This window comes from Periplaneta americana, chromosome 17, assembly GCF_040183065.1.
Source record: "Periplaneta americana isolate PAMFEO1 chromosome 17, P.americana_PAMFEO1_priV1, whole genome shotgun sequence".
Taxonomy (NCBI): domain Eukaryota; kingdom Metazoa; phylum Arthropoda; class Insecta; order Blattodea; family Blattidae; genus Periplaneta; species Periplaneta americana.
This window is the reverse complement of record NC_091133.1, coordinates 10,359,882-10,387,546: the sequence shown is the minus strand read 5'-3', so window position 1 is coordinate 10,387,546 and position 27,665 is coordinate 10,359,882. Positions and strand designations below refer to the sequence as shown.

At 35.1% G+C, this 27,665-nt stretch overlaps 1 protein-coding gene across 4 annotated transcripts in view; it reads left to right on the top strand.

Annotated features, from left to right (window-relative positions):
* LOC138693078 (zinc finger protein ZFP2-like) overlaps positions 1-27,665 on the top strand; it is a 151,320-nt gene that overhangs the window by 10,871 nt on the left and 112,784 nt on the right. For 3 of the 4 annotated variants that reach the window (XR_011330219.1, XM_069816663.1, XM_069816667.1), the window contains exons 3-4: positions 9,713-9,850; positions 21,711-21,848. Coding sequence is in view for 3 of the 4 variants with exons in the window: in XM_069816663.1 (XP_069672764.1) it covers positions 9,713-9,850; positions 21,711-21,848 (276 nt within the window). In the remaining variant the exon portion in view is untranslated. Of the gene's footprint in view, positions 1-9,712; positions 9,851-21,710; positions 21,849-25,388; positions 25,528-27,665 lie in introns of all 4 variants that reach the window. The other variant, XM_069816666.1, reaches the window with a different exon arrangement.

The following is a 27,665-nucleotide window of genomic DNA, read 5'->3' as shown; positions in this document are numbered from 1 at the left end:
GAGTATTGTAATGAATAGAGCCCAGATTGGTATGCGAAATGCATGTTCTTTTTTTTTTTACATTTAAAAGTATGCAGAAATGGTATAGGCTACTTTGTAAGTCGCACTTCACAGACAATTTTATTGATGTTTGGTAATGCATATAAATGCCTGTGCTGTGGAAATATGCTTATTTTGAATTTTTAATGTAAAATTGCATACTCTACTCGTGAATGTGGTATTAAATTATAATTTCCCCCTTTAGTTAATTACTAGTACCATGTGGAACATTTGAGTGAAGTGAAAACAATGTGAGATTCCTTAAATGCAGAAGATGCAGCTAGCATTGCGAAAACTCAGGAATATTTTTCAGAAGATGACATAGAGAAAAAGATCCAGCATATTCATGAGCGCTTCTCTAAATTACTTGAAATTATAACACATTTGGAGGTACGAAATAATTCTTTGGAGTATTCACTTCCTCTTATACATCAGATTTAAAATTTATTGTCTTCAGAATATCACGGTATTGCTAAAATTGCATTCAGTAAGCTTAGTGAGGTATTAAATAAACATCCTGGTTATAAAATAATCTGTGAAATTAGTAAAATGCTGCCTGGTGATGGTGAAATACTGTAACAGAAGAGAAATTCACTGAAGAAGAGTTGTGGTGTTTTTTACATGCACCTGTGACATCATGCAATGTGAAAAGGATATTTTTATTGTGTAAAATCTTCTTCACTGATAGACGTAGGAGCTTCACACAAGAAAACCTCAGGATAACTTTCCTTATCTACTGTAACAGCCACGAATAAGGTGAGATTACCCACAAAATAAATAGTTTATTTGATTTTTATTTGTTTTTGCATGTTATAGTGCATATTTTGTACATTTTTCGAGCATATTTTACTATTCGATTGTGCATACAAATCTGGGCTCTAGTAATGAGACACTTAAACTAAAGAAGGCATTTACAATTGCATCATCTACATTATCTTTATTCCTTTAATCATAATTGCGGTGTTGATGATATCCTACTGTAAATAAAAGTAGAAGGGTTCTTTTTTACAATGGAATATTGTGATATTGTTTGTATGTTGTGTGTTTGAAAATTTCGTGTCCTCACACTTAGATAGCATTGAAAAAGTGTCAACAATACCTCCATTGTTAGCGGCCATTTTACATTATTTGAGACACGAAAAATCATAGTTTTCTGTTTATTACGTTTTGTGTAGTTTAATTTTGAAGATAGTTCGACTACCTTGACAATAATGCAAAAAATCAAGCTTCGTGCTGTCAGTAAATATTTCTTAAAAAAAGGAAATGGGTCCAATAGATTATAGGAGACATGGAAGCTACAGTGGTGGAAGCCACTCCTGTGTGAAAAAATGGGTGGCACTATTTAAACATAATTGAAGATGACCCCCCGCAGTGGACATCCAGTAACAGCAATAAATGAAGAACTCATATAGAAAAGCCATGATATAGTGTTGAATGACCATTAACTGCGAGTGCGGGAAATGAGTGAGATTATGCATATCTCAACTGAATGAGTGTCTTGAGTATGTCCAAGGTCTGCCTTCACAAGGTAGGTTCCGCGTTTGTTAACACTGGAACAGCAGCACATGTGATGTCAAATTTCGAGTATTGTTTGGCTCGAATCAAGAAAAATACGCCAGAAATTTCTTAGGCTGTGGATGAAAACTGGATCCACTACTACATATCAGAGTCAAGACAGCAGTCGAAACAAAGGAAGGACAGTGATTCTCTGCCTCCAAAGAAAGCTAAAAACTGTTCAATTGGGTAGGAAAATCATAGCAACCGTGTTCTGAGATTCTAAGGGGATAAACGTGATTGACTATCTAGCAATGGAGGGAACAATAACTGTAGAATATTATCCAAATCTCCTGCAGCAACTGAAAGGGGAAATTCACAAGATCAGGCCAGATATGGCCAAGAATATGATATGATGATATGATATATTTATTCATCTATCATATATCTGTAAGACATACCTGTTGCAATTCTATATTACCACAGATCTGCCTCACTTTACAATTTTAATCACCTATGCCAAGTCTCAAAAAAAAAAAAAAAAAAAAAAAAAAAACAAAACAAAAAAAAACACACACACATACTACAAGATCAATTTAATACACCATTACTTTTAACTTTCTCTTCCCGTTTCATCTTCACTATCATTCAAAATTTGCCTAATTTATTTAACTCTCTTACATTAGTTATACTGCATATTTTCTTATATGCTACATATCTATTCATATTCAAGAATTTATTATTTATCCACTTTTTTCCTTCTATTGTCTGGTCCACACCTGTGGAGTAACGGTCAGCGCGTCTGGCTGCGAAACCAGGTGGTCCGGGTTCGAATCCTGGTCGGGACAAGTTACCTGGTTGAGGTTTTTTCCGGGGTTTTCCCTCAACCCAATACGATCTAATGCTGAGTAACTTTCGGTGCTGGACTCCGGACTCATTTCACCGGCATTATCACCTTCATTTCATTCAGACGCTAAATAACCTAGATGTTGATACAGCGTCGTAAAATAACCCAATAAAATAAAAATCTATTGTCTGTTACTTGAAATTCTAGTAATATATGGAACGCATCTTCTCCCATGCCACATAGAGGGCAGGTATCCTTCTCTATGGTACCCCTCCTGTTTTTCAATTTCCATATTCCTAGTCTCCACCAAGCTATCCCATCCTCACTTTCCTATTATTTATTCTGACATATTCTTCTTGTTCCCATGACGTTTTAATGCCCTTATAGTTACTTAGTGTTCTTAATTTGTTGAGATTTTGATATAATTCCTGTCTCGTATTTTTATTAAACCTTTCTTTTACGATTTTACAAATTACATTTAAATTCATTAATCCAATTTCCTCTCATAACCGTCTTAGATCTAATCTACTCACCTTGTTCTTTAAATCTTCTAGCCAATTGTCCACACCTGTAGAGTAATGGTCAGCTCGTCTGGCCGCGAAACCATGTGGCCAGGGTTCGAATCCCGGTTGGGGCAAGTTACCTGGTTGAGGTTTTTTCCGGGGTTTTCCCTCAACCCAATACGAGCAAATGCTGGGTAACTTTCGGTGCTGACCCCGGACTCATTTCACTGGCATTATCACCTTCATTTCATTCAGACGCTAAATAACCTTGATGTTGATACAGCGTCGTAAAATAACCCAATAAAATCTAGCCAATTGGATTTCAAATTCGTGTCCCGAACAAACTGCAAACACTTCTTTTCAATGGCATTATCCTCCTTCTCCATAATATGACCTAAGAATTTTATTTTCCTTACTAGTATCGTTCCCATAATACTATCTACCCCCATTTCGAATCTAGCAGCTACGTTAGAGGCATTCCATGGGATTCCTAGAAATTTCTTACAAAAATTTAGCTCTAATTCTATCAATAAGCTTGCTAAATAAATCATTACCTCAGATTTCTATATTATAAGGACTTACAATATTTTCGATTCTACAATAGCTCTATTAATATTAAACAGTTTTTTTTATCTCTATATTCTGCCATTTGTTCAAGCACTTATCTTTTGCTGTAAGTGCACCATTACCCTTATTAAATGCCACTTCATTTTGAGTCATCCATTTACCCTTCCCATCTAATATTACACGTAAATATGTCAAACTAGAAACGCAATCAATTTGGTCATTGTTCAGAAACCATTTCTCTCTCTTATTCATTTTACTCCCATTTTCACAAGTTAGGATTTTCGTTTCCCCCCCCCCCCCCCCGTTTATTTGCAAGTCCCATTTCATGCAATAATTTGAAATTTCGTTAATAGCATTTTGTAGACCAATAATCGAGAGAGAACCAATTGAATCGCACTTTTTAGAAAGGAACTAAGTCAAAATGTTCTATATTTCAGGAGAACAAAAGAACTTACTTTCATGAATAAATACCAGTGTACCAGTGCCGTAATATAAACATCAACTCGATGTTAGAGATACAGGGAAAGGTTTGTTTAAGTTCCTTCCTTTGTTTATCTTTGCATCTTGGAAGTATTAATCATTTCATCAGAAGAAATAAAAATGACAAATTTTGACTTAGTTCCTTTCTAAAAAGTGCGATTCAATTGCACAATCATTAGTGAATAGTAGTCCCAGCACCATTTTGTTGAAAATGACTGGGCAGTGAGAGTTAGCATTGTAAATATTACTTAAAATGTGTATGGCCAAGAATATGTTGTTGTTTCATGACAATGCACTGGCTCACATGTCTGCAATCATGGTAGCTAAACTACATGAACTACGGTTCGAATTGTTGCCTCACATCCTACTCACCAAATCTCGCACACTCAGGATTCTTTTTATTTCCCAAGTTCAAAACGAACTTGGCCAGGAAGAAATTTTAGTCCAATGAAGCTATTGTAGCAGCAGAAGGATTTTTTTGAAGATATTGAGGAATATCTGTATAAGGAGGGTATAGCAGCATTGCAGCACTGGTATACTAAGTATGTGAATATCAGGGAGGATTATGTTGAGAAATGAAGATTGTTTCGAAATAATCCTAGTTCCTATTACAGCAATAATTGCATCATAATGTAACGCATGTGCTGTCACATGTACACAAGCTAGAGAGCACCTTGTAATGTTAAAAGTAGTCTTTTAACACCCTGTAATAAATTGCACATTTAAGACGTCACTTTGTACGTCAGGAACGGAAATTTTTGGATCAGCATGTGACCAGTATAAAAGGAGAAATATGTGGACCAGCACCATAATCTCACTTCTGAAGTGAAATTTGAGGAAGATCTGGTGCAAATTTCGTTTCCTGTAGTAAAACAAGAACCAGAAGTGAGTGGAATACAAGGAATGACTGCGTGTTCTTCTTCCAGTGTTTATCTTGTATTTTGATTGTCATATACATTGCCTCTTTACAATAGTACTTGCAGTGCCTTTCGTTTAAGATAGAGACAGAAAAAATCTCATTACTATTTGCTATTACAGGTTATGTCATGTTGCAGAGAAGTCTGATGGCGAACTGTTCTCTCGCTTTACGTTTTAAATTTGGACACGAAATTTCTTGTTATACTTACTCTTAATGGTTGCCAAGCTACACATTTCCACTGTGTATTTTATATCGTGTCATACTTAAGGATATGTTTTCTCTGTGTTTTTGTCTAAATTTGTCAATACTGTTCACAGTTTCAAATAATTGATTTTGTTTTAGGTGGACATACAAATATTGTCTGAATTACATTATAAAGATTTAAGTTATCTTGTAACAGTTTCATATTGCTCTACCTAATAGAGGGACCATAATATATTATTAAGATTATATCATATTACGTACAGAGTGGGACTAAAGTCTACATTTTCTATAAAACTATTCATTAAGATGCTAGGTGCTGAAGTACATTAAAAAAATATTACCTGAGAGGTGGACTGCTGATAACTGAAACTGTGGATACAAATTCCTAGGTGGGATTACTGTATATAAGTTATAGAAAGTAATTCCATTACCGTGAATTATAATCCTCTTACCATACATTGTAAGTCTATCAGATAACTAAGAAATAGTTTTAACAAATTCTTTAAAACTAATAAACAGCACTGTTAATGTAGAAATTCAAAATATGAAATTTATTTTACCCGCCTTAGATAAGTAATTGGCTTAAAATGAGCAGGAGTTTTGTTTTAGGTGAAATAAATGTCGTTTCAATTTCACAAAGCTGTAATAGGATAAAAATTGAAAGGGTATAGATCACAATTTGTAATTATTGTATATCTTCTCTTAAGGTATAGTGAATATATTCTCAGCGGACAGAACGATTTTGTTTTGGGGGTATTAGAGAAAGTATATAATGTGCTTACACCATGTTTGTGTAAGCAACAACACTGACAGTGTGATATGGTATGTTTCCTTTAAAACGTAGTTTAATTAAAAAAAAAAAACAAGTACTTTTTTTTATTTTAGTAGGTTATTTTACGACGCTTTATCAACATCTTAGGTTATTTAGCGTCTGAATGAGATGAAGGTGATAATGCCGGTGAAATGAGTCCTGGGTCCAACACCGAAAGTTACCCAGCATTTGCTCATATTGGGTAGAGGGAAAACCCCGGAAAAAACCTCAACCAGGTAACTTGCCCCGACCGGGAATCGAACCCAGGCCACCTGGTTTCGCGGCTAGACGCGCTAACCGTTACTCCACAGGTGTGGACACAAGTACTTATTATATAAAACTATAGTACATGTGTTTAGGTATAGCCTATACTAAAACAAATAAAATTAAAAATCCTAATTTTTCATATGTTTGTCCACATTCTCATAACTGTGTAACACAGCGTTTCTCAAACTTTTCTGAAGTGGGGACCACTTTTTTAAGTCAGAACAGTTCCGCGGACCGCCTTATTCTTGTTCTCTTCGAAAGCAAATGTATCATTTTTGTAACATATTTTAATACAAGTATACTTATATTTTAAAATAGAATTAATTAAATTAAATTAATTTTATATTAGTATTAACTAATTAAGCTAATGTTAATACAAGAAAATTCATTTTTGTTTCTTTAATAATTCAAGGCTATCAGCATTTGGATAATCTTTAACTTATTAATTAAAAAAAATTAATAAATAAATGTTAAGACACACATTAATGAGATGGGTGAGCCTGCCGAATCTTGCACAGTTGTTCTATATTTGGACGTATACTGGCAATTATTACGGTGTACCGAAGTACATATGATTTTTCCATGCAGCTGGCAAGCTTAAGTCGGAGATTGTCGATTTCGGTACTTTGTTTTTAGAGTTAGTGATGAAAACCCTTTCTCACACAGATACGTAGAAGCAAACTGAATTATAAACTCTAAAGCACCATTGTACAGTTCACTATATTCTCTTTTCACTTGTGATGCAGTCCAGAAATTAACCATACCTTCCGCTTGGAATTTCATTTCAAGTCTGGTGTCATTCGAGAGTTCAATTAACTACCCATGAAAATTCATCATATTTACTTGGAATAAGTTTCAAATTGTGACCTCAGAGTTACATTATTGGTGTATGACATATAGTACGTGACCATTTCAATGTGCAGACTGGGTGTCAGTAAAACTATTAAGAAAGTTATCATTACATCAAAAGGTTTGGTACTTTAGTTCTCTGTTATGAATTCGGGTGGTTCCTGGCTGGATTACAGGTGCGGCAACAGATGTGCAGGGAAACGCCACGTTCATAGTGTTTTAAATCCCTCTTTTGTTGTTGAGAGTAGAATGGGAAGTCAGTGGACGGATAGGGTAATACATTTCTGGGAGAAAAAGTGAAAGGCGATTGCCATGTGCCATTTCCAAACTCTGAGATTTTCAGCTATAGAATGATGCGCAATTCGTTTGAATTTTATTTTTTCTTCTGCCAGACCTCGAGGACCACAGGTGGTTCGCGGACCATAGTTTGAGAAACGCTGGTGTAACATAATAAGAGAGCACAGATTTCAAAGAAACCAAAATTTAATGGAAAATCTGATGTCCGATCTGATGTCATGTTCAAACAATAATTTCGGTATGTTCATCCCTCTGTGTCAGTCATATGTCCAACCTCTAATCAACCTCCTACCAGGTATCCAGTAACATCATGTCTAGGCGCAAATAAACTGTATGATGGCTTTGGTCATTGTTGCCATTTGTATGGGAGGCCACGAAGTGGTATTTTCATAAACTGTCACAGATAACATTATCATCAAGTATTTTGAATTGGAATCTCACACAAGTAAAGTAATACATGTAATGTTATATCTACAGGCCCAACACGATGTTTGTGTGCATGCACGCTAGCTATGTTCAGCTATTAAATTAAACATAGACTTTTTTATCCATATTATAAATGCTACAAATGGTAACTAGGTAACATAAAATGGGGTGAATCCGGTAAAATATTGTGAAACCGATCCGTTATGTTTCTTTCAACAAAGAACATACACAGATGTTGCTAATAATTTGAAAGCATTGTTGACACTCATGTTTCTAAGTAAGATAATTTGTCAAGAACAATTGATATTTAAATGTCGCGAAACTTACTGTGTTCAGTAAGGGGAAGGATTCCTAGGTGTACTACATTTTTGTGTTGGAAAATTCTTGTGTGAAACTTGTACTGTAGCCTACATCACTACGTATTTTGTTAATAGAGTAACACATTATTTACTTTCATAAGAATCCCTTAAGAGTTAATGCAAGGTATTAGCGATAAAATTATTTGCGTTTTTATTTTATGCCCTTTTTAATATGTAGTTGTTTTGGAAGATGACTCTAGTTACACGTGTATTTAAGGAAGAAGCTGGTAATTCATGATTGGGATTAAGTATTTTACTAAGTTATGCTCCTTTATTTAATTTTCGTTACGTTGTAGGTTAAATTCAACAATGTAGATATGTGCACAGCAGCTAGAACGAACAAAATAGTGTAATTGCAACTCAGTGTACCTTTGTAATGTGGTGAAAGCTTTAAAATGTGGGAAATTAAGCATTAGAAATGCTTCAGAACAATATGAGGTCCCTAACACGGTACTGAATGATAAATTAAGCAAACAGAAAATAATTTCTCTATTATAAGATTCCCCACTAAGAAAATAATAATATATTACATTGGCAAAATGGATAGAAAAATGAAAGAGGACTTGTATGAGAAGAACTTTCTCCGAAAAAAGGTGAGAGAGGGTGATATATGTCCTGCCGCTCATGTAGAAGGAGGAAAGATAGTCAATGTGGTGCAACAGATCTTGTGACGTGGGAAGTATGCATTCTTAATATTGAAGTCTACAATATTGATTAAATCAGTTATGATTTTGTTATAATTATGTTTTCCCGTAAATGTTGAAATACTCTTTAAAAACATTTTTAAATCTTTAATTGCTGATCATTCGCACACAATCAGTTGTATGTAAATAGGTAAAGGTATTCCCGTAACATGCCATGAAGGCACTTGGGGGGCATGGAGGTAGAGCCCCATGCTTTCCATGACCTCGGCACTAGAATGAGGTGGTGTGGTCGACACCACGCTCTGACTGCCTTTTACCCCCGGGAAAGACCCGGTACTCAATTTTGCAGGAGATTTAGTGAATGTCGGGGCCATTCTGAAAGTTTGGCAACGAGAAAAAATCCTGTCACCACCTGGGATCGAACCCCGGACCTTCCAGTCCGTATCCAGCTGTTCAGTTGTATGTATCTGATTTTAAATAAAAAAAAATCATCATGTGTGATTGAATTCATCCTCCTACTGAGGTGATACCGATCGAAAATTAAAGTTTTAAAGAGCAATAGAATAGATTTACATTCAGTGGATAGTATTCTGAAAAATAGATGATTATGAAAGTAAATCGACTCTTCACTAGGATGTAACATTATGTGGTTAATGTTTAGAAAACTGAAAATTTCGATTGTATTCACCCTTTGTCGCTTTACTGACTATTGGAAGGAGAGTGCAGCCAGTAAAACTTGAAATCATGTTCAAAACTACAAATAGATATAATTACTTATTTTATTATGTTTTTCTAATCTTCAGGAAGTTAATTTATTCGAACTGTGCTTTTACATGAAAAATATGCATTTGCATATGAATCCTGACCCTATTCATCATATTGAAGCACGTGCTGTAGGTTGAGATCAAACTTACACACACACACACACGGCAGCTTATAGCATTAGAAGTCGTCTTCTAACATTCTGTAATGAATTGCTCGTTTAAGATATCTCTTTGTACTGCAGGAACGGACTCTTTTGGATCAGCATGGGACTGATATAAAGGAGGAATATGTGGACCAGAGCCATGCTCTCACATCTGAGATAAAAATTGAGAATGATTCGATGCCAGTTTCGTTCCCCGTGGTGAAACGTGAACCTCAGGTCAGTGGAGCACAAGGAATGCACTGTGTGTTCTTATTCCAGTGTTTATCTGTATTTTGATTGTCACAGACACTACCTCTTAACAACAGTACTACGAGTGTCTTTCAGTCTGCGATAGTGGCAGAAAAAATCTCATCTTTGTTATTTATATGTTGTTGCATACCCCTACACATTCCCACAGTGCTATTTGATAATGTGTTTTACTTAATGAGATTTTTTTCCTGTGCATTTGTCTAAAATTTTCATTACTTTTTACTGTTTCCAAATAATTGATTTTGTATTAGATGTATGTACATACATAAGTTATCACCTATCTTCATTTGTCTTTTCACCCATTGTTTTTAAGCACCAGTACAGTAAAACCCTGATTATCCGTCACCGTATTAACCGATTGGTGGATTATCCGACTGTCTTTCTCTCCGCTCTTTTTGTTTTGCAGAAAAAATATTAATGTACATTATATTAGTAAGAATTTTTTTTCTACAAAGTGTTTTTTTACAAGCCTTTGCCCTTACGTAGTATGATCTACTCTTCGATTGATCATACTGTCCAACTTCTATGCAAAATGTCATCCACAGATGTCAAAAGAAAACGTGTTTGCTACGAAAAAAGTGCAAGTAATTGAGTGGTTTGGGTTAAAATGTTATGTTTTATTTAACGACGCTCGCAACTGCCAAGGTTATATCAGCGTTGCCGGATGTGCCGGAATTTTGTCCCGCAGGAGTTCTTTTACATGCCAGTAAATCTACCGACATGAGCCTGTCACATTTAAGCACACTTAAATGCTATCGACCTGGCCCGGGATCGAACCCGCAACCTTGGGCATAGAAGGCCAGCGCTATACCAACTCGCCAACCAGGTCGACTTGGTTTGAGAAATGAGAAACTCTCTCATCACAATACGAGATAGGAATTACAACTATGCGCGATTTAATGAAAAAATATAAAGTGCATCAAATCTGTAAACATGACACCTCTCCTATTCAGACCTTTCCACAGACAGCTGTCATAAGGAGTTTCCTTGGCCATTAAAAACCCGTCATTGAAAACTAGACTTAAATTAGTGACCTTATGATCAACTACCTAGCGTGTTAAAAGAAAAGACCACGGGGGCAATGACGAAATTGTATTATGGACTTAGTTTATGAGCACCTTTTATAGTACGGATTATCCGATTTTTTCAATTAACCGTTCACTCCACCCCCTTCATTGCCACGGATAATAGAGGTTCTACTGTATTTGCTTATCTACAATATATTCTTTGTAGGACATTGTTGCCAGTAGAGAAAAGATATTTTGTATCTTTACGATAAATTATGGAGCTTACTTTGAGTGAATTCAATACATGAAAAATGATGAAATTATACCGACATTAACTTCGAAAATGAACGACTTTAAAAGTGGTAGTGCTTTTTTTCTTTGTACTACAAAATCTGTTTAAATTTACAGCCTTAGGAAAAAGTTTTGTAGCACATACTTTGTAAGTCCTAAAAAGGGGGCAGTGCGCAAGATCAGACATACAACGAAACAAAACTAATTTTTTTTACCCCAACTAGTCCTTCTCTTGTCAACTAGATCTCGCTCATCCTCTGATCATGCACAGGCCTCCTTTCTAGGACTTACAAGTATGTGCGCGACAAAACATTTTTCTAAGGCTGTACGTCCACACCTGTGGAGTAATGGTCAGTGCGTCTGGCCGCGAAACCAGGTGGCCCGGGTTCGAATCCCAGTCGGGGCAAGTTACCTGATTGAGGTTTTTCCGGTGTTTTCCCTCAACCCAATACGAGCAAATGCTGGGTAACCTTCGGTGCCGGACCCCGGACTCATTTCACTGGCATTATCACCTTCATTTTCATTCAGACGCTAAATAACCTAAGATGTTGATAAAGCGTCGTAAAATAACCCAATAAAATAAAATAAGGCTGCACATAACGGATTTTGGAGATGCAGCAATGATATGTAACATTTGTTACTAGCAAAAAAGAGCCATCAAATCGTTTGGAAACTATACAAAGCTTTTTCTTCTATTCAGTAAGATTTAATCGATCACACTTTTTCCTTCAAATGCTTTTTTCATAATGAGCATTGATAAATGCATTAAACTGGCTCTTAAATCTTTCCCAATGTAAGGCCAAATTATCTTGCATATTGAAAGGCGCACACATTGGCATAATTTTAAATAAATTCATCCTGTTATTCTTTAATCATTCCGGTGTACTAACATCGAATTAACTTCAGTTTCTTGTCTTCACAAAAGAAATAATACTTCTTTCGTTCACTGCTGCCACCATGTTTTATATAATATAGTTTATTTAACTTATTTTAGAACAATAACATTCAAAACAAGCTCAAATAACAACATATAGTGTACCTAGTTACCATAACTATACTGATGTACATGGATACTGTAACTATCAGTATCAGTACACATAACAGAGTGAACATTTAGCATTTATTTATTTATTTATTCTGGTAGAGTTAAGGGCATGAGACCTTCTCTTCTTACACTACCAGAAGTGAAATGTACATTGAAACAATGACAAAAGTAGTACTATTAATAGTAATACTTAAATATAAAATCATCATGTGCATTAAATAGTTTACATATAATGAAGTATTGATTAAACATGATGCATAATTCATTTATAATTTATATCTTAATTCTAATTTATAATATGCCTGAATGACAATAATTAATATAAACAAACAGAATAACCTATAAAAATTGGTTAACACTCACAAAGCAATTCCATGTAAAAGTATGTTTTTCTTTATTGAAATTGATTAACTGTTCGGCATTTCCTAACATGACGAGGTAAGGAGTTCCATAGGCGACAAACTGACACTGTGAAAAAGAATGATTAGAAACAGATACAGTGACGAGGAATGGATAATAAGGTCTGATGTTGATTCCGCAATGTTGTAAGGTATTCAAAATGAGTTCTCAGATATTTTGGAGTAGAAGTGAGTAATATTTTAAGTGGAACAGATGAAGAATGTGCTGTTCTTCGCTCCTTTAGGTCGACCTATGAAAGAGTTTCAAAAGTTGGAGTTATATGGTCAAATATATGAGTACTGGAGATGAAGCAGACACAGATTATGTACATGTTGTAGACTTTCAGATGAATTGGCAGTTATATTTGTCAAGAGAGAATCGTAGTAGGCAAATCAAAGTGGGGTATCACTAGCTATTGAACAAGGTTTTTTTTGTGTGTGGAAAGAGGCAAATAATTTCGGAAATGATTTAGAGAGTGGAGCAATGAAAATACTTTCTTACAGACGTGAGTACTTTCCAATTTAGATCTCTGTCCATTAATAATTATTAATATAATTATAATCCAAGACATTTTAGTGTCACTGTACTTAATAAACAATCTATTTACTGACAGTCTGAGCAAGTATTGAGGGAAAAATGTGATTAAGGATGTAGAGTATTTGGTAGGTACCTGGTATAAAGCTATGGAGATTATGTAATGGAATATCTAAAGGTTTTATCTTTACTAACAAAATAATTTTAGTCTTGTTAAGAAAGCGATGTGTTTGACAAAAAATTAGATTAGATAAAGATGTTGTTGTTGTTTTCTAATGCCAGGCGTTTGACAATAAAGTCATTTGACCTCTTGCACTCCAATATTTTTCAAAGATATTATCATGACTAGCCACTGAAGCACAGATTTTGAGGTGTTCTGAATCCATTTCTTGGGTTAAATGGCAAGTTGTAGCCGATTTAAGTGAACACCATATTTTAACGTTTTGGTGGCTACTTCATTCACACACAACCCCCAGAATGTCTGGAGGACCACACCTGCTGTTGGTCGACGAGTCCATTGGACCTAGCTGGGAGATCTTGTTGATCACCAGCTTTCCCTCCTTAAGCCACCGGAGGACGATTTTAGTGCCATAGCAGGTCAGCACTAGGAACAGAAAAGTAGAAAGAGGAGGAAGGAAAGGGAAATGAACCCCTAGGCCTCGAATGCTCTAATGCCGTTGGGGTTGAAGAAAGTAAGAGTTCAGTTAGAGGACTGGATAGGAAAGGGTAAAGAGGGAATTAGGTATTGGATAGAGGAAAATTATACCAAATTCAGTCATTAACTCATCAAGCTGACCAGTGCTAATGGATGAGTAGCCCCACCCTTTAGTTCAGCTCGTAAAATTATGCTTACTAACAGCTGCACCACGGGAAGGTTAGATAAAAATGTAGAGTAAACAGAGAATGGAAGATTATAAGTAATTTAGATGAATGTAAGAAAAATGTTAATTGTTTAAATTTTTTCTGTTTCCTCTTCTCCCGATAATTTCATTGTGTGGTATTGGAGAATAATATGGATAGTTCTATGCATGAAATGCACCATGACTGTGACAAATACCTAGATCTGATAGGTAAATAATAGTTAATTGAAGGATAAATAAATAATTGTTGTTTAGTCAACTGTCCGAAGACCACTTTGAACTCCATAAGTGATACCAATCACTCATAAGGCAACTAAGTGAGAAGATAATAGAGTAAGGTGGCCAATTCCTTTCCCTCTAATAAAGAATAAATAGATTTTATTTGAAAGTCAAAGTATGTCGAATGGAAAATTTTTACTTGTTATATTCTTTGTTAATTATGATAATTAAGTAGATTGGATGGGGGGTTATGATCTGGTTACATCTAATCCTTCATGACCATGTTATTGCAATGATAAAATGCATGAATATCAAATAGTGTTTCTATTCTTATTGTACTTTCGTCTCGCAAAAATTATGGAGCAAAACATTGTTGTCAGCATATGGACAGGAATTAAATTACTGAATGAATATGGTTGTTAGTTCCTGAGATTATGAACTCAGAAATACATAATACCAAATCCAACTAAACCAGATAAAAATTACTTTGCTGAATTTGTGGTCACACAATGAAGTAATATTAGATATTGTAAGGCTAAGGTGAATTCCAAAATGGGCGATGAATATTGAAGTATTCCTTTACAGATAATTCCTGCAACAGTAGTTAGTTAAATAGTTTTTTCTATAAGGAACAGATAGCCCATGAAAAATGTGTTGCAAGAACTGTCTTCTGAGAGTTGAAATTCTACAAGGACCAGTATGATTTAAAGTAAGGTTGCCATTATTATTATTATTATTATTATTATTATTATTATTATTATTATTATTATTATTATTATTTTTTTTTTTTTTATTTTTTTTTTATTTTATTTTATTTTTTTTAAGAATTTCCGGGAACAGATATCGACAAATGAAAACAAGGGACGACTACTTTAACATTTGTTAGTGTGCCATTCACTTGTATTATTTTTTGACATTTGAAGATTAAAAATTCTGATTCTATTTAAGTATACATACTAAAAATATTCATTATACTTCCTTCTACTTTTACAGCTTTTTTTTTTTTGTGCACAGATTCTCTGGATCTGAATTTTGCAGTGAATTTCTGACAGGTCATGTTGAAGTTGGTTAAGAAAGAAAGTGTGGCTTGTACAGTTTCTAAACTCAATCTGGATATTTGGGAAGTCCACATCATGTCATTGAAGAAAATACAAACAGTGTACATAAAGAAGCATTAATTTCAGGAAGACACATGGATAGTTCACTTCTGGAGTTCACAGAATCATTTTCTCGGAGAAAAAACTTACAATTTTACTTTGTTTTGAGCAAGGAGTACCATTTTCTTCATTCCACTTCGCTGTTTTCTCTGAATTGGCATAATTCTTCAAGCTAGAAATTTCATCAAATAAATTATCTTCAACCAGGTCAAGTCCATCTACATATAAAGGCAGACAATGGACTGTCTCTTCAAATTCTTCTCTTTGAGGAGGAGATCTCAGCAACATTCCGTAGATATTTTTATCTTGTGACTGAATAACTGAATAAACCAGACACAAGAGTTCATAAAATTCATAAAAGAGATTAAGAATTCTGTTTTGGAATAAGAACTATGTTCTTCTAGATATGCGAAAGTAGCATAATTGATGTTGGAGGAAGTGGCTCTTCTTTCCCGGAGTTCAGTTTTTCTGTTAACCTTGATAACAAGGTGAAAGAGTCGACTACAGCTACGTCCTCACCTTCAGTTTTTATTATATCTTAATGAAAAAGGAGCAAATTTGCATTATCAAAAATTAATTCACAACAATGTGCTAAAATGAACAAACCATATTAATAATTAATAGGGAAAATCCGTGGATATCCGGGGACAAATTATTAAATCTTGGTACAAAATCCGTCCATGAACAAAAGAAAAAATTTTGGGACTCTCCCCTAGAAAATGGACGTCTGGTAACCTTACTTTTAGTGACTTTGGTTTACTTGGATATATCTATTAGTTCTTTCACAGTTGGAGTTTCTAATCTCGTCAAAATTCGTGACGTTCTCAATGAATTTGGCTCTTCCGAATTCTAGTGGAGATATCTCCTTCGAAAGATAAAGTTGTGCATTCTTCTACGAGCAGTGCAAATGCTGAATCTAGTTCTTTGCATATCGTCCTTCGGCAAAAGCATTGCTCATAGAATGAACACTTATTTAAAATACTGCACAATCAAATGTTAAAATGTTAGTGAAAAGGAAGTACATGGTAGGAAAATGAAGGCACTTAAAAGAATACCTTCTGGTTCTAAAAAATGGTATTATACAAACATCCTTTTTCAGAATATTGTGTGCTTGGTAATCATGATAAAAGGGTTGTATTTATTGCAAAATGTCACAGTGAAAAAGTAAATAGCATCAGACCTAGAAAGGAAAATGGTTTTACAAACAAAGTAATGCTACCAATGATTGATTACATTTTGAGATCATTTCATATTGGAGTGAAAAATGGCAAGTTGTAGCCGATTTAAGTGAACACCATATTTTAACGTTTTGGTGGCTACTTCATTCACACACAACCCCCAGAATGTCTGGAGGACCACACCTGCTGTTGGTCGACGGGTCCATTGGATCTAGCTGGGAGATCTTGTTGATCACCAGCATTCCCTCCTTAAGCCACTGGAGGACGATTTTAGTGCCATAGCAGGTCAGCACTAGGAACAGAAAAGTAGAAAGAGGAGGAAGGAAAGGGAAATGAACCCCTAGGCCTCGAATGCTCTAATGCCATCAGGGTCGAAGAAAGTAAGAGTTCAGTCAGAGGACTGGATAGGAAAGGGTAAAGAGGGAATTAGGTATTGGTTAGAGGAAAATTATACCAAATTCAGTCATTAACTCATCAAGCTGACCAGTGCTAATTGATGAGTAGCCCCTCCCTTTAGTTCAGCTTGTAAAATTACGCTTACTAACAGCTGCACCACAGGAAGGTAGGGATGGGACATTGGGTATTTGTCCAGGTTGGCTCCTTAAAGCCTTCAATTGGAATATATCAGTCCCCTAACTGTCCATTGTGCAACTCAAACCAAGAAATGGATTCGGAACATCTCAAAATCTGTGCTTCACTGGCTGGTCATGATATTATCTTTGAAAAATATTGGAGTTCAAGAGGTCAAATGACTTCATTGTCAAATGCCTGGCATTGGAAAACAACAACATTTTGAGATCAATGGTCAGAGGATATCTGTATGCAAACGTTTCTTTCTGAACTGTATTGGATAAATATGAGAAATTTGTTGGACACGTCATTCAGAATAAAAGACTAAGCAACTCCCCCCACCCAGCAGCAGACCTGAAAACATACTTTAATCCTTAAAAGGGTGAGGGAGATTTAAATGAAGTGGAGTGGTGTAGTTTCTTTATTGAAAAGAGGCTGGCTAGATTAATATAAGTAATACAGATAAATAAATAAATAAATAAATAAGATAAATACAAGTTGCGGCAAAGAAATCGGATGGTTTTTAGAAGGCCGTTTACTGAGCAACATGAGGGTTTATGAATATTGATCGACTGTCGTTAGTTAGCATTTTTGATGTCATTTTGTGTGATCATGGAAGTATGGAGCTCGGAGCATCATGCTTTCGTTGTCGAGACATTTTTCAAGAATGGTGATTCAGTTGTGAAAACCCAGCGTTCCTTTCATATCCAATTTAATGTTGGCCGCCACAGAGCCATTCCTGCTCACAATACCTTACTGAGATGGGTACAAAACTTTCGATTATCAGCATCAGCTTGCAAGAAGAAACCACCAGGACACTTTCGAAGTGTACGAACACCAGATAACATTGAGTGAGTAAGAGTGGCTGTTACAAGGAGTCCACAGCGATCAGCTAGACAGCAGGCTATAGCACACTGCGACTTTCAGAACGTTCTGTGTGCCGAATATTGCGTTTAGATCTTAAGTTTCATCCATATAAACTTACGATTGTTCAGCAATTGAAAAAGGGAGACTATGTCGAACATAGGACATTCGCTTATAGAATGGTGGAAATTTTGGCTGACAAAGTTATGTTCATAAATGACGAGGCACATGAAAACACAGGCTAAGGAAACAGTTATTTTCTATGCTAGAAGTGTAAATATGCCTTGTGTTACAGAAAGATGGTTAGGTTTTTTAACAAATTTTGCAACTATTCGTAGATCTGTGAAAAAAATGAATACAGAAAAAATGAAAAAAAAAAAAAAAAAATGGAACATTTGATACTTTAAAAGTGTTAGCTTTATTTATTATAACAGGAAAGACCAGCCTACGAATACCATAAGTAAAGTATTTTTTACTATTCCAAAGGGGAAAACTTAAATATTAACTGGAGAAACATTTGCATTTAAATGGTTATGTTAATGAGCAGAACTTTAGATACTGGGCCTCCGAAAATCCTAACGAACTACACGAGTGTCTGCTTCACTGTGCAAAGGTTACAGTTTGGTGTGCTGTGTCTAGATACTGCATCAGAGGCCCCTATTTTTTTTATGAAGAATGAGAACACTGACAGTGAATGTGAACATCACGTCGAAATGCTGAGGACATTTCTTCAACCAGAACTGTGTAGGCGTCTACAAGGGATTGATACACAGATTGTATGGTTTCAGCAAGATGGTACCACGGCTCATACGGAAGAAAATTCAATGACAGTTCAGCACTGCATGTTACCAGGGCACATCATTTCTCGGCATGGGGACATTCCCTGGCCTCCCCGCCCGCCTAACCTTACCATCTGCGACTACTTTCTGTGGAGTTACCTGAAATCAAAAGTGTACGTAAACAACCCCCAAACAACTGATGACCTGAAGATTGCCATTGTCCAGGAAATTGCCAACATTGATGGCGAAATGTTGGAAAGAGTGACATGCAACTTGAGGGAAAGTCTTGAAGAGTGCATAGAGAGGAAGACACCATTTAAAGGACATAATTTTCAAGATAATCTAAATTATATCAACAAAATGGCATACATAGCCAGCGTTTTTGACAGTAATAGATTTGTTCTAATAGACATAACTACCAAGTTATTTCCATTTGAAAATCGTCCAATTCCTCTGCCACACCTTGTACAAAATACAAATAGAGTAAACAATTAGAATAAAATAATAATACATATAAGGAAAACTGAGTATATAATAATGTTTAATAAATTTGAGGACCGAATGAACAGTAAGAATTCATATTTTGTCTTCCCCTTCTCATGAAATTCATTATATGAGAGCCTCTGCTATTTGAGTACAGTACCAGTACTGAAGATTTGCAGAGTCTGGTGTATGATCTGGAATATGCTGAGGAAAGAATTCCTCGTTTCCCAATATACACACAATTGGTTGAAAGACTGATGAAGATAGTCTGTGATACCTGAGTTACAGTTTGTGTTGAAAAATAGAGATGCTTTATGAGGTCAATACTGGATACAAGAAAGCAACTCCAGTCCTGTGAGAAAAAGACAATTATTTTTCTTGGAGAGCAAAATGAAAATAAAAGTAAAATATGAAAACAAACAGTAGTATGTAGGTGGGTGGATGGATTAGTTAGCAGCTATCTCTCCACGGTAGATTCTGCATTGTTGCCTCCTGTTAACATATTTGTTCCTCTTATTTTTCATTCCTATCATCTCTTGGGGCATAAAAATATAATTCTTTTCTCTCTCAATAATAACAAATCATAGCAGTCTGCATCAAGCGAAGATCTGCGGACATGCTTATGTTAGAAAAAATAAGACAATGAAAAATAACCCTTGTGGAGCTCAATTAAAAGTGCTTCTAGGAGGTCATAATTTGTTAGTGCCAATTTCTGACACCATTATGCAACTTTTGCGAACCCATAAAAGTTTAATTAAAAATAATTTTTGGCCTTGTTCGATACACCCTACTGTTTAGCCAGAGAAGCTTGTCCTTACTGTGACCATCCAGATAATAGGGAAGAAGCTGGTGAAAGAGAGTAAAAATCTGTAAATTTTAGTTGGGAAATGCACTACCTTAAGTATAAGTACAACTTCGATCATGTATATTATAACTATCATAGCTTAAAAAGCCATTACTGTTTTGTGAACTTAAGTGAACTAGAAAATGAAAAAACTACGACAATAAAGGAAGCTTTATTGAACTACTAGCTTTTTACGGTTTAGATGAAGGATTTCTTCAAAAGTTATTAGTTTGCTTTGTTTGTGATGGGGCAGATGTAATGCTTGGAGTGAAATCTGGAGTGGGTACTTTGTGAAAGATACAATTTCCAAACATTATATTATGGCACTGTCTTAATCATAGGCTTGAACTTGCAAGTAGTGACACAGTCTGTGACCAAAATTCCATCTTTCACTTTCAGGCTTACATGGATAAATGTCATTATATGCTATTTAAAGCCTATCACCAAAAAACATAAGGAAATTTGAAAGTCTAGTCAAGGAACAGGGAATTAAGTTCCTAAAAAATTGGGAACGTATTTTATATCCATTTGGTTTCCAGTAGCTATAGAACAACTTTGTCTGTGTGGAACTCTTAGAGTGCTATAGCGAGGAATTTTGAAAAAATAGTAGAGAGAAAAAACCAATAAAAAAAGTCAAATTTTACAGGACTATTGAAAAAGGTAACATCACAGGAATTTCTTCTTGATTTAGTTCTTTTTGTAATGTTTGGAAGAACTTTACAATTTAACAAACCAACTATAGAAATGAACGTGTACTCTACCAAAGGCTGATAAGATCATTAAAGAATAATTTTCATTATGAACAACAAAAAGGACAATCCAGATGAATTGCAAGACAAGTTCAGGAAATCATAAATTCGGGCCAGTTCCAGAAGCTTTCAAATATACGAATTTGACAATGAATTATTTCCAGATTCCACAATGTTCCCCACTCATACATGTGGAAAAGACATTGCCAAAGGCTTGTTTTCGAAGTGTATGGTAGCTCAATGTTATAATGTTTGAGTACTTGCCGGTACAAAACAAAATGCTGCTAGAGTGTCAACTAAGAATAAGTGAAACTTATAAAAGGAGGGTAGGGGTGTTAGAGTCAAGTAGGTAGGAATGTGTTTTATTGTGCAGCAGGTAGTTTAATGGAACAAAAGCAGGCAACGATGGTTTTTCTGCAGTTTCCCTTCATACACAAGTAATTTCTAGCCATTGAGTACAATTAACAAAAAATGATGTCCTGACAACAGAGCAATTCAAAATCTTATTGTTTTTATACAAAACTACTCAAATTTTGGGTTTAATCCAACACAATCTTGAAAATATACTATAGTATGTGCACAGTAGTATATTATATGCAGTAATGGTCGAAATATGCAAAAAAAAAAAAAAAAAGCACGATTAGTTTTTCGTACCATCACAGACGTTCATAACATGTCAGAAAATTGCTTTTTCATGAAAATTTGCATTTGCATATGAATCCTGGCACTTTTCGTCATAGTGTCATGCTCTTGCACGCAGATATACAGATACCAGCTTGTAATGTTAGAAGTCTTCTTCTAACACTCTGTAATAAATTGCTCACTTGAGATATCTCTCTGTACTGCAGGAACAGAGTTTCTTTGATCAGCATGTGACTGATATAAAAGAGGAATATGTGAACCAGAGCCCTGATCTCATATCTCAGATAAAACATGAAGAAGATCTGGTGCCAATTTCGATCCCTGTGTCGAGACATGAACCAGAGGTGAGTGGAGCACAAGGAATGCACTCTGTGTTCTTCCTTATCTTGTATCTTGATTGTAACGGACACTACCTTTTTATAATAGTACTAGCAGTGTGTTTTAAGCTATGTTACAGACAAAAACACTAGTCACTATTTCTTTGTCTTAGAGTAAACCTGCTAACTGCCAAAAAAGAAATTTTACAAGGGAAGCAAAAAACTGAGTTTAAATTAACCCTGAAACTTTTGAACCAAGTCTGAAGTACAGATTCAAATACCACCTGTACTTTGGATTTAGTTCTAAATTTTGAGAATTAATTTGAACCTAGTTTTTGCTTCTCTTATAAAATTTCCTTTTTGGCAGTTAGTAAGTTTACACTCTAAGCTGACGATTTACTATTACAAGTTATGTTATGTTGCAGAGAACTAATCTTGGACTATTATCTCGGTTTATGTTTTAAATATAAAACGAAATTGCTTGTTACACTTACTCATATTAGTTACCAAGCTACAATTCCCATAGTACTTTGGAAATATGTCTTTCTTAATGACACGACTTCTTTTTGTCTTCTCTGTATCTTTGTCTAAAGTTCATAATAATTTTCACCATTACCTAATAATTGATTTTGCTTTAGTTGTATGTACAAACATTATCACCTGGATTCATTTGTTTTTCTCCTATAGGTTTTAAGTATTTACGTATTTGCAATGTATTCTTTGTAGAACATTATCTAACACGTAGAGAAAAGATATTTTGTATCTCTACAATAAATCAGAGCGGGAAGAAGAGAAAGTGACTTCCTCTAGTTCAGTGGTTCATCGTTGAGTGGCACTAGCTCTATTTTCCATCCCCAGTTTCAGAATCGCTATTCGAGTGAATGCAAACGGTTTTTAAAAATAACCTGTTAGATAAGAATGTATTGTAGAGTACTTTGTTACAATATCTTACTTGTTTAAAAATGTAATATTACAACATTAACAAATTGTGAGTTATATAACACAACCCTGAATAGTAAATATAAGAATTAATCGAAAAATGGAACATTCTGCCGGCTTCAGCCAGAAATGCGCAAAACTGAAAATTTTTTTGGCATTATAAAGTACGCATTGGCTTGAAATTATAGTTTATTTTATACACAAGAAAGAATGTAATATAATAAAGGAGACAGTTTATGTTCACCAATAGTTTTCATCTACTATTTAGTCATTAGTTGCAGTTGTATCTGGTTTATACGTAATTCAGTGGAACAAGAAATATTACGTGCAACTTAGACTGATAAATTAAGCTTTGATATTATATCTATGCTAATGTAAGTTTTGATCTTTTGAAATAGGCTACCTAGGTTATTTTGTGTTTTGTAAAATTAAAACAATTTGGTAGCACTGCATTAAGTAGTTGTATGCTACTTATTGGAGAATATTAAATTGGCGACTTTTCCATGAGATCTATTACTTTCTCATATGCTCGATTAGAAACCTCTTATGATGTGGAAACGTAATAAACAAATGTAATAAATTTGTAAACCAGATTAAGTTCTAGCCTAGATGCAAAGTAGAATTATACTGTACCTTTGTTACCGCAATAACTTTTACGTTAATTACGACTAAAGTGCGATTATTAAAAATAAAATAATTAATAATTAAATATGTATATTTAATGAAGTAGAAACTAGGTGCTTGGATTCAATTAGAAGTTCGCAATTAGCACTTGAATACAGCATGTTTTTTAACCGGCACATAGATTGAAAAATGTTCAGATGTAGAAAGTCTATGGTGATCATCACAAGATAATTATTTTCTAATTCCAAAATGTCGCTCTAGAGAATCCTGTTCAAATTTTTCTGTCAGAATATATTTAAATCTTCTATCCCACAAGGATTAATTTATTTTATGAGTGTTCTGAATTGTCACTCTAAATAATTCAAGGATCCTTTCTTAGGCAAACGTGTTCTTTGTATTGCCAATTACGTAATATATTTCCTAAAATCATGTAATGCTAGGATCCTTTGTACAGGGCAGAGGAGGGAGTCTTTGAGTTCAGCACATCTGGAAGGTCGTTCATTCACCTTGTGAATTCTTTTGTATTTTCACTTCCCTCGATTCCATCACAGTTTATGACTCTAGAAAATGTATCGACTTTGAAAAACTCACACTAAACAGCTGAAATGCTGGTCTGGGGTTGATTCACTGGAAGGAATTACGGTCATACATACTTTTGGGCATTCAGGTATGGAGTAATGGCACATAAATGCACACAAGCGGAAGATAAGCTAAGGTGTTCTTCTGATTTTCGGGTGCCACATCCAACTATTTTCTTACTCGGATATTTAACGATGCTGTATCAAGTACTGGGTTATTTAGCGTCAATGGAATTGGTCAAAGCCAGATGGTATTTGGTAAGGGTTCAATGTTTAGAGAAAGGATTAATGCCCTCTTGGTTGGATATTTTCTCTTTTCTTTTTTTAAGATATCGAGGCAAGTTTGGGAAAATATGTGTTATGGCATACGGTTTTGGTCTCCAGTCCTTGTGTGGAAGTCCTATCTCTTTACTGGCAATAATAAATTTATCAGCTCTTACAATCAAAACCGCAGAAAAATGGATGTCACAGATATAAGAACGAGCATATAGTTTTCTGTCTCCGTGGAATTGCTCTACACCACTTCTGAAAAATAGTCTAGTCTTTGGGTGGATAAAAGAAACGTCTCTTCCTTACAGATTATATAGGCCTAATTGGATTTAGATCAAGAACAAATCAATTAGGTTTATTACTACTTGCTCACATAAATGGCACAATAAAAATCACCTAAATACCACAAGAAATATCTCCCTAATTCCATAGCAGAACGTTCTGCTCTGTCCACAGCATTAAAAGGAAAACTGTAGTCTTAGAACAATCACGATGCCAATGTTCCGCTCAGTTGCCGTGGAGACACTAATGCTGGGTTGCAAGAAATATGTTCTATAATTGCTATTCTCTCATTAAGTAATGGATCCTTAAACTATTGCAGTCTTTAAAGTATAGATCATTGCAAATATGATATTTAACGATCTGTTAGGTATTCCGTCTATAAACTGAAAAGATGTAAAATGACAGATCCATCATAGCTGACGCAAATAATTCTCTTATGAAACGTTCATGTTGCTATGGTAATACTGTATTTTTGGTAGGAAATACGAGCACCGGTAGTATGTTTTTGTAAGCAATAGGCAATATAAAATGGAAAAAAGGAGAAACAGAGGCAAAACTTTTTCGGAAAGAGAGAAAATGTTGTTATTAGACATCGTTACAGAATATAAAGACGTCATTGAAAATAAAACGGCCGATGCAGTGACGAACACTTCAAAACATGAGTGCTGGGGGAAAATCTGCCACAAATTTAATACCCAACAGATTCCGGTATACGGAATTCTGAACAATTGAGAAATTTATATGACTGTTTGAAGAGGAGAGTAAGAAAAGAGGGAAGTACAGAAAAGGTAAGTTGTGATGAAACAAATAAAATAATATAAACGCGAAATCATTGACCATGCGTCTAACCTAACCTTACTTATGATATTTTCAGGTTGAAATATATAAAACTGGCGGTGGTAGTGTTGCTTCTACTGCAATGGTTGGAACAGTAAGTGAGAGGGTCATCGGACTTATTTCCGACCGAATTACACCACTGACAAACGAATTTGACAGTGATACAAATTACCATGGTAAGATAAATATTGCATTGTTGCATGCACACATTTAGTTATAGGAGTTGTACGGCTATGTGATAATACAATACTTCGAAGCTTTATATTGATTACAAAAAAAAAAATAATAATGCTGAAAATATCCTATTTTTCTGTTTAATATCAACATCGTCACAACTCAAATTTTATGCCATAGTATTATATACAGAACCTGAACATACTTATGAGAGGTCAGTCAATTTTCTATGTTATTTTCTGTTCTAGTTCAAGAACTATTACATCACTTAACTGTTGTTTGCATTATTGAAAGCTAACAACAGTCCTGAATATTAGTTTTCTTTTTTTTAATCCAGACTCATGAAATATAAATATAGTAGGCCCTATATTTCCTTTTCCAATTCACTGCGGGCTAAAGCAGGGAGATGCACTATCACCTTTACTTTTTAATTTCGCTCTACAATATGCCATTAGGAAAGTTCAGGATAACACAGAGGGTTTGGAATTGAACGGATTACATCAGCTTCTTGCCTATGCGGATGACGTGAATATGTTAGGAGATAATCCACAAACAATTAGGGAAAACGCGGAAATTCTTGTTGAAGCAAGTAGAGTGATAGGGTTGGAAGTAAATCCCGAAAAGACTAAGTATATGATTATATCTCGTGACCAGAATATTGTACGAAATGGAACTATAAAAATTGGAGATTTATCCTTCGAAGAGGTGGAAAAATTCAAATATCTTGGAGCAACAGTAACAAATGTAAATGACACTCGGGAGGAAATTAAACGCAGAATAAGTATGGGAAATGCCTGTTATTATTCGGTTGAGAAGCTTTTGTCATCTAGTCTTCTGTCAAAAAGTCTGAAAGTTAGAATTTATAAAACAGTTATATTACCGGTTGTTCTGTATGGTTGTGAAACTTGGACTCTCACTTTGAGAGAGGAACAGAGATTAAGGGTGTTTGAGAATAAGGTTCTTAGGAAAATATTTGGGGCTAAGAGGGATGAAGTTACAGGAGAATGGAGAAAGTTACACAACGCAGAGCTGCACGCATTGTATACTTCACCTGACATAATTAGGAACATAAAATCCAGACGTTTGAGATGGGCAGGACATGTAGCACGTATGGGCGAATCCAGAAATGCATATAGAGTGTTAGTTGGGAGGCGGAGGGAAAAAGACCTTTGGGAAGGCCGAGACATAGATGGGAAGATAATATTAAAATGGATTTGAGGGAGGTAGGATATGATGATAGAGACTGGATTAATCTTGCTCAGGATAGGGACCAATGGCGGGCTTATGTGAGGGCGGCAATGAACCTACGGGTTCCTTAAGAGCCAGTAAGTAAGTAAGTAGGCCCTATATGACCATAACTTTGTCGATGAAGAGACAACTGAACCACTCCAGTCTAATTGTGTGACACAACTAACTCTTTGCTTGTAGTACATATATTGTAGTAACAGTTGATTATAACTGACCCAAGTGCTATACAAATTATACCAGTTGGAAATCGTAGATTTTCTCTGCAATTGAAACTGTAAAAAGCAGAGGTGACACCTAGTCACTGATGAAAATCATGAATTAATTACTTTAGAGGTTATGAGATTATGAAATTAATATAATAGATCTTCTGTATCTTCTGTAAGCTATATCAGAGTCGCTCTAAAAGCCTGCTTCGTTTTACCTGTCGGTTAGTATATGTCAGGGTGGAATGACTTAAATCATTAATTTAAATCAAATTATTTTTATGATAAAAATCAGTCAATCATTTTTTAAATTACGTTCATAATTAATTTTTGGCTGTAAAATTTTTCCTTTGTCAGAAGAGAGCCAATTGTTGATCCATAGGTTTGTGAAATGAGACTTTACTGTAGCAAAAGCACTGGATAGAGATATCACTTGAGAGACCTGGAAATGTACAAAACCTTACCCAGACATGTTCAAACATTTTTAACAAGAGCCAGAACAGGTCACATTGTCACTCAAATTGTACCTACACCGATTTCACATTTCTGATAATCCTATTTGTCTGTGTGTAATAATCATGATGAAGATCTGGAACACATTCTTCTATACTGTCCATCCATAAACCACAAAAGTCCACGCCTGTGGAGTAACGGTTAGCACGTCTAGCCAGAAACCAGGTGGCCAGGGT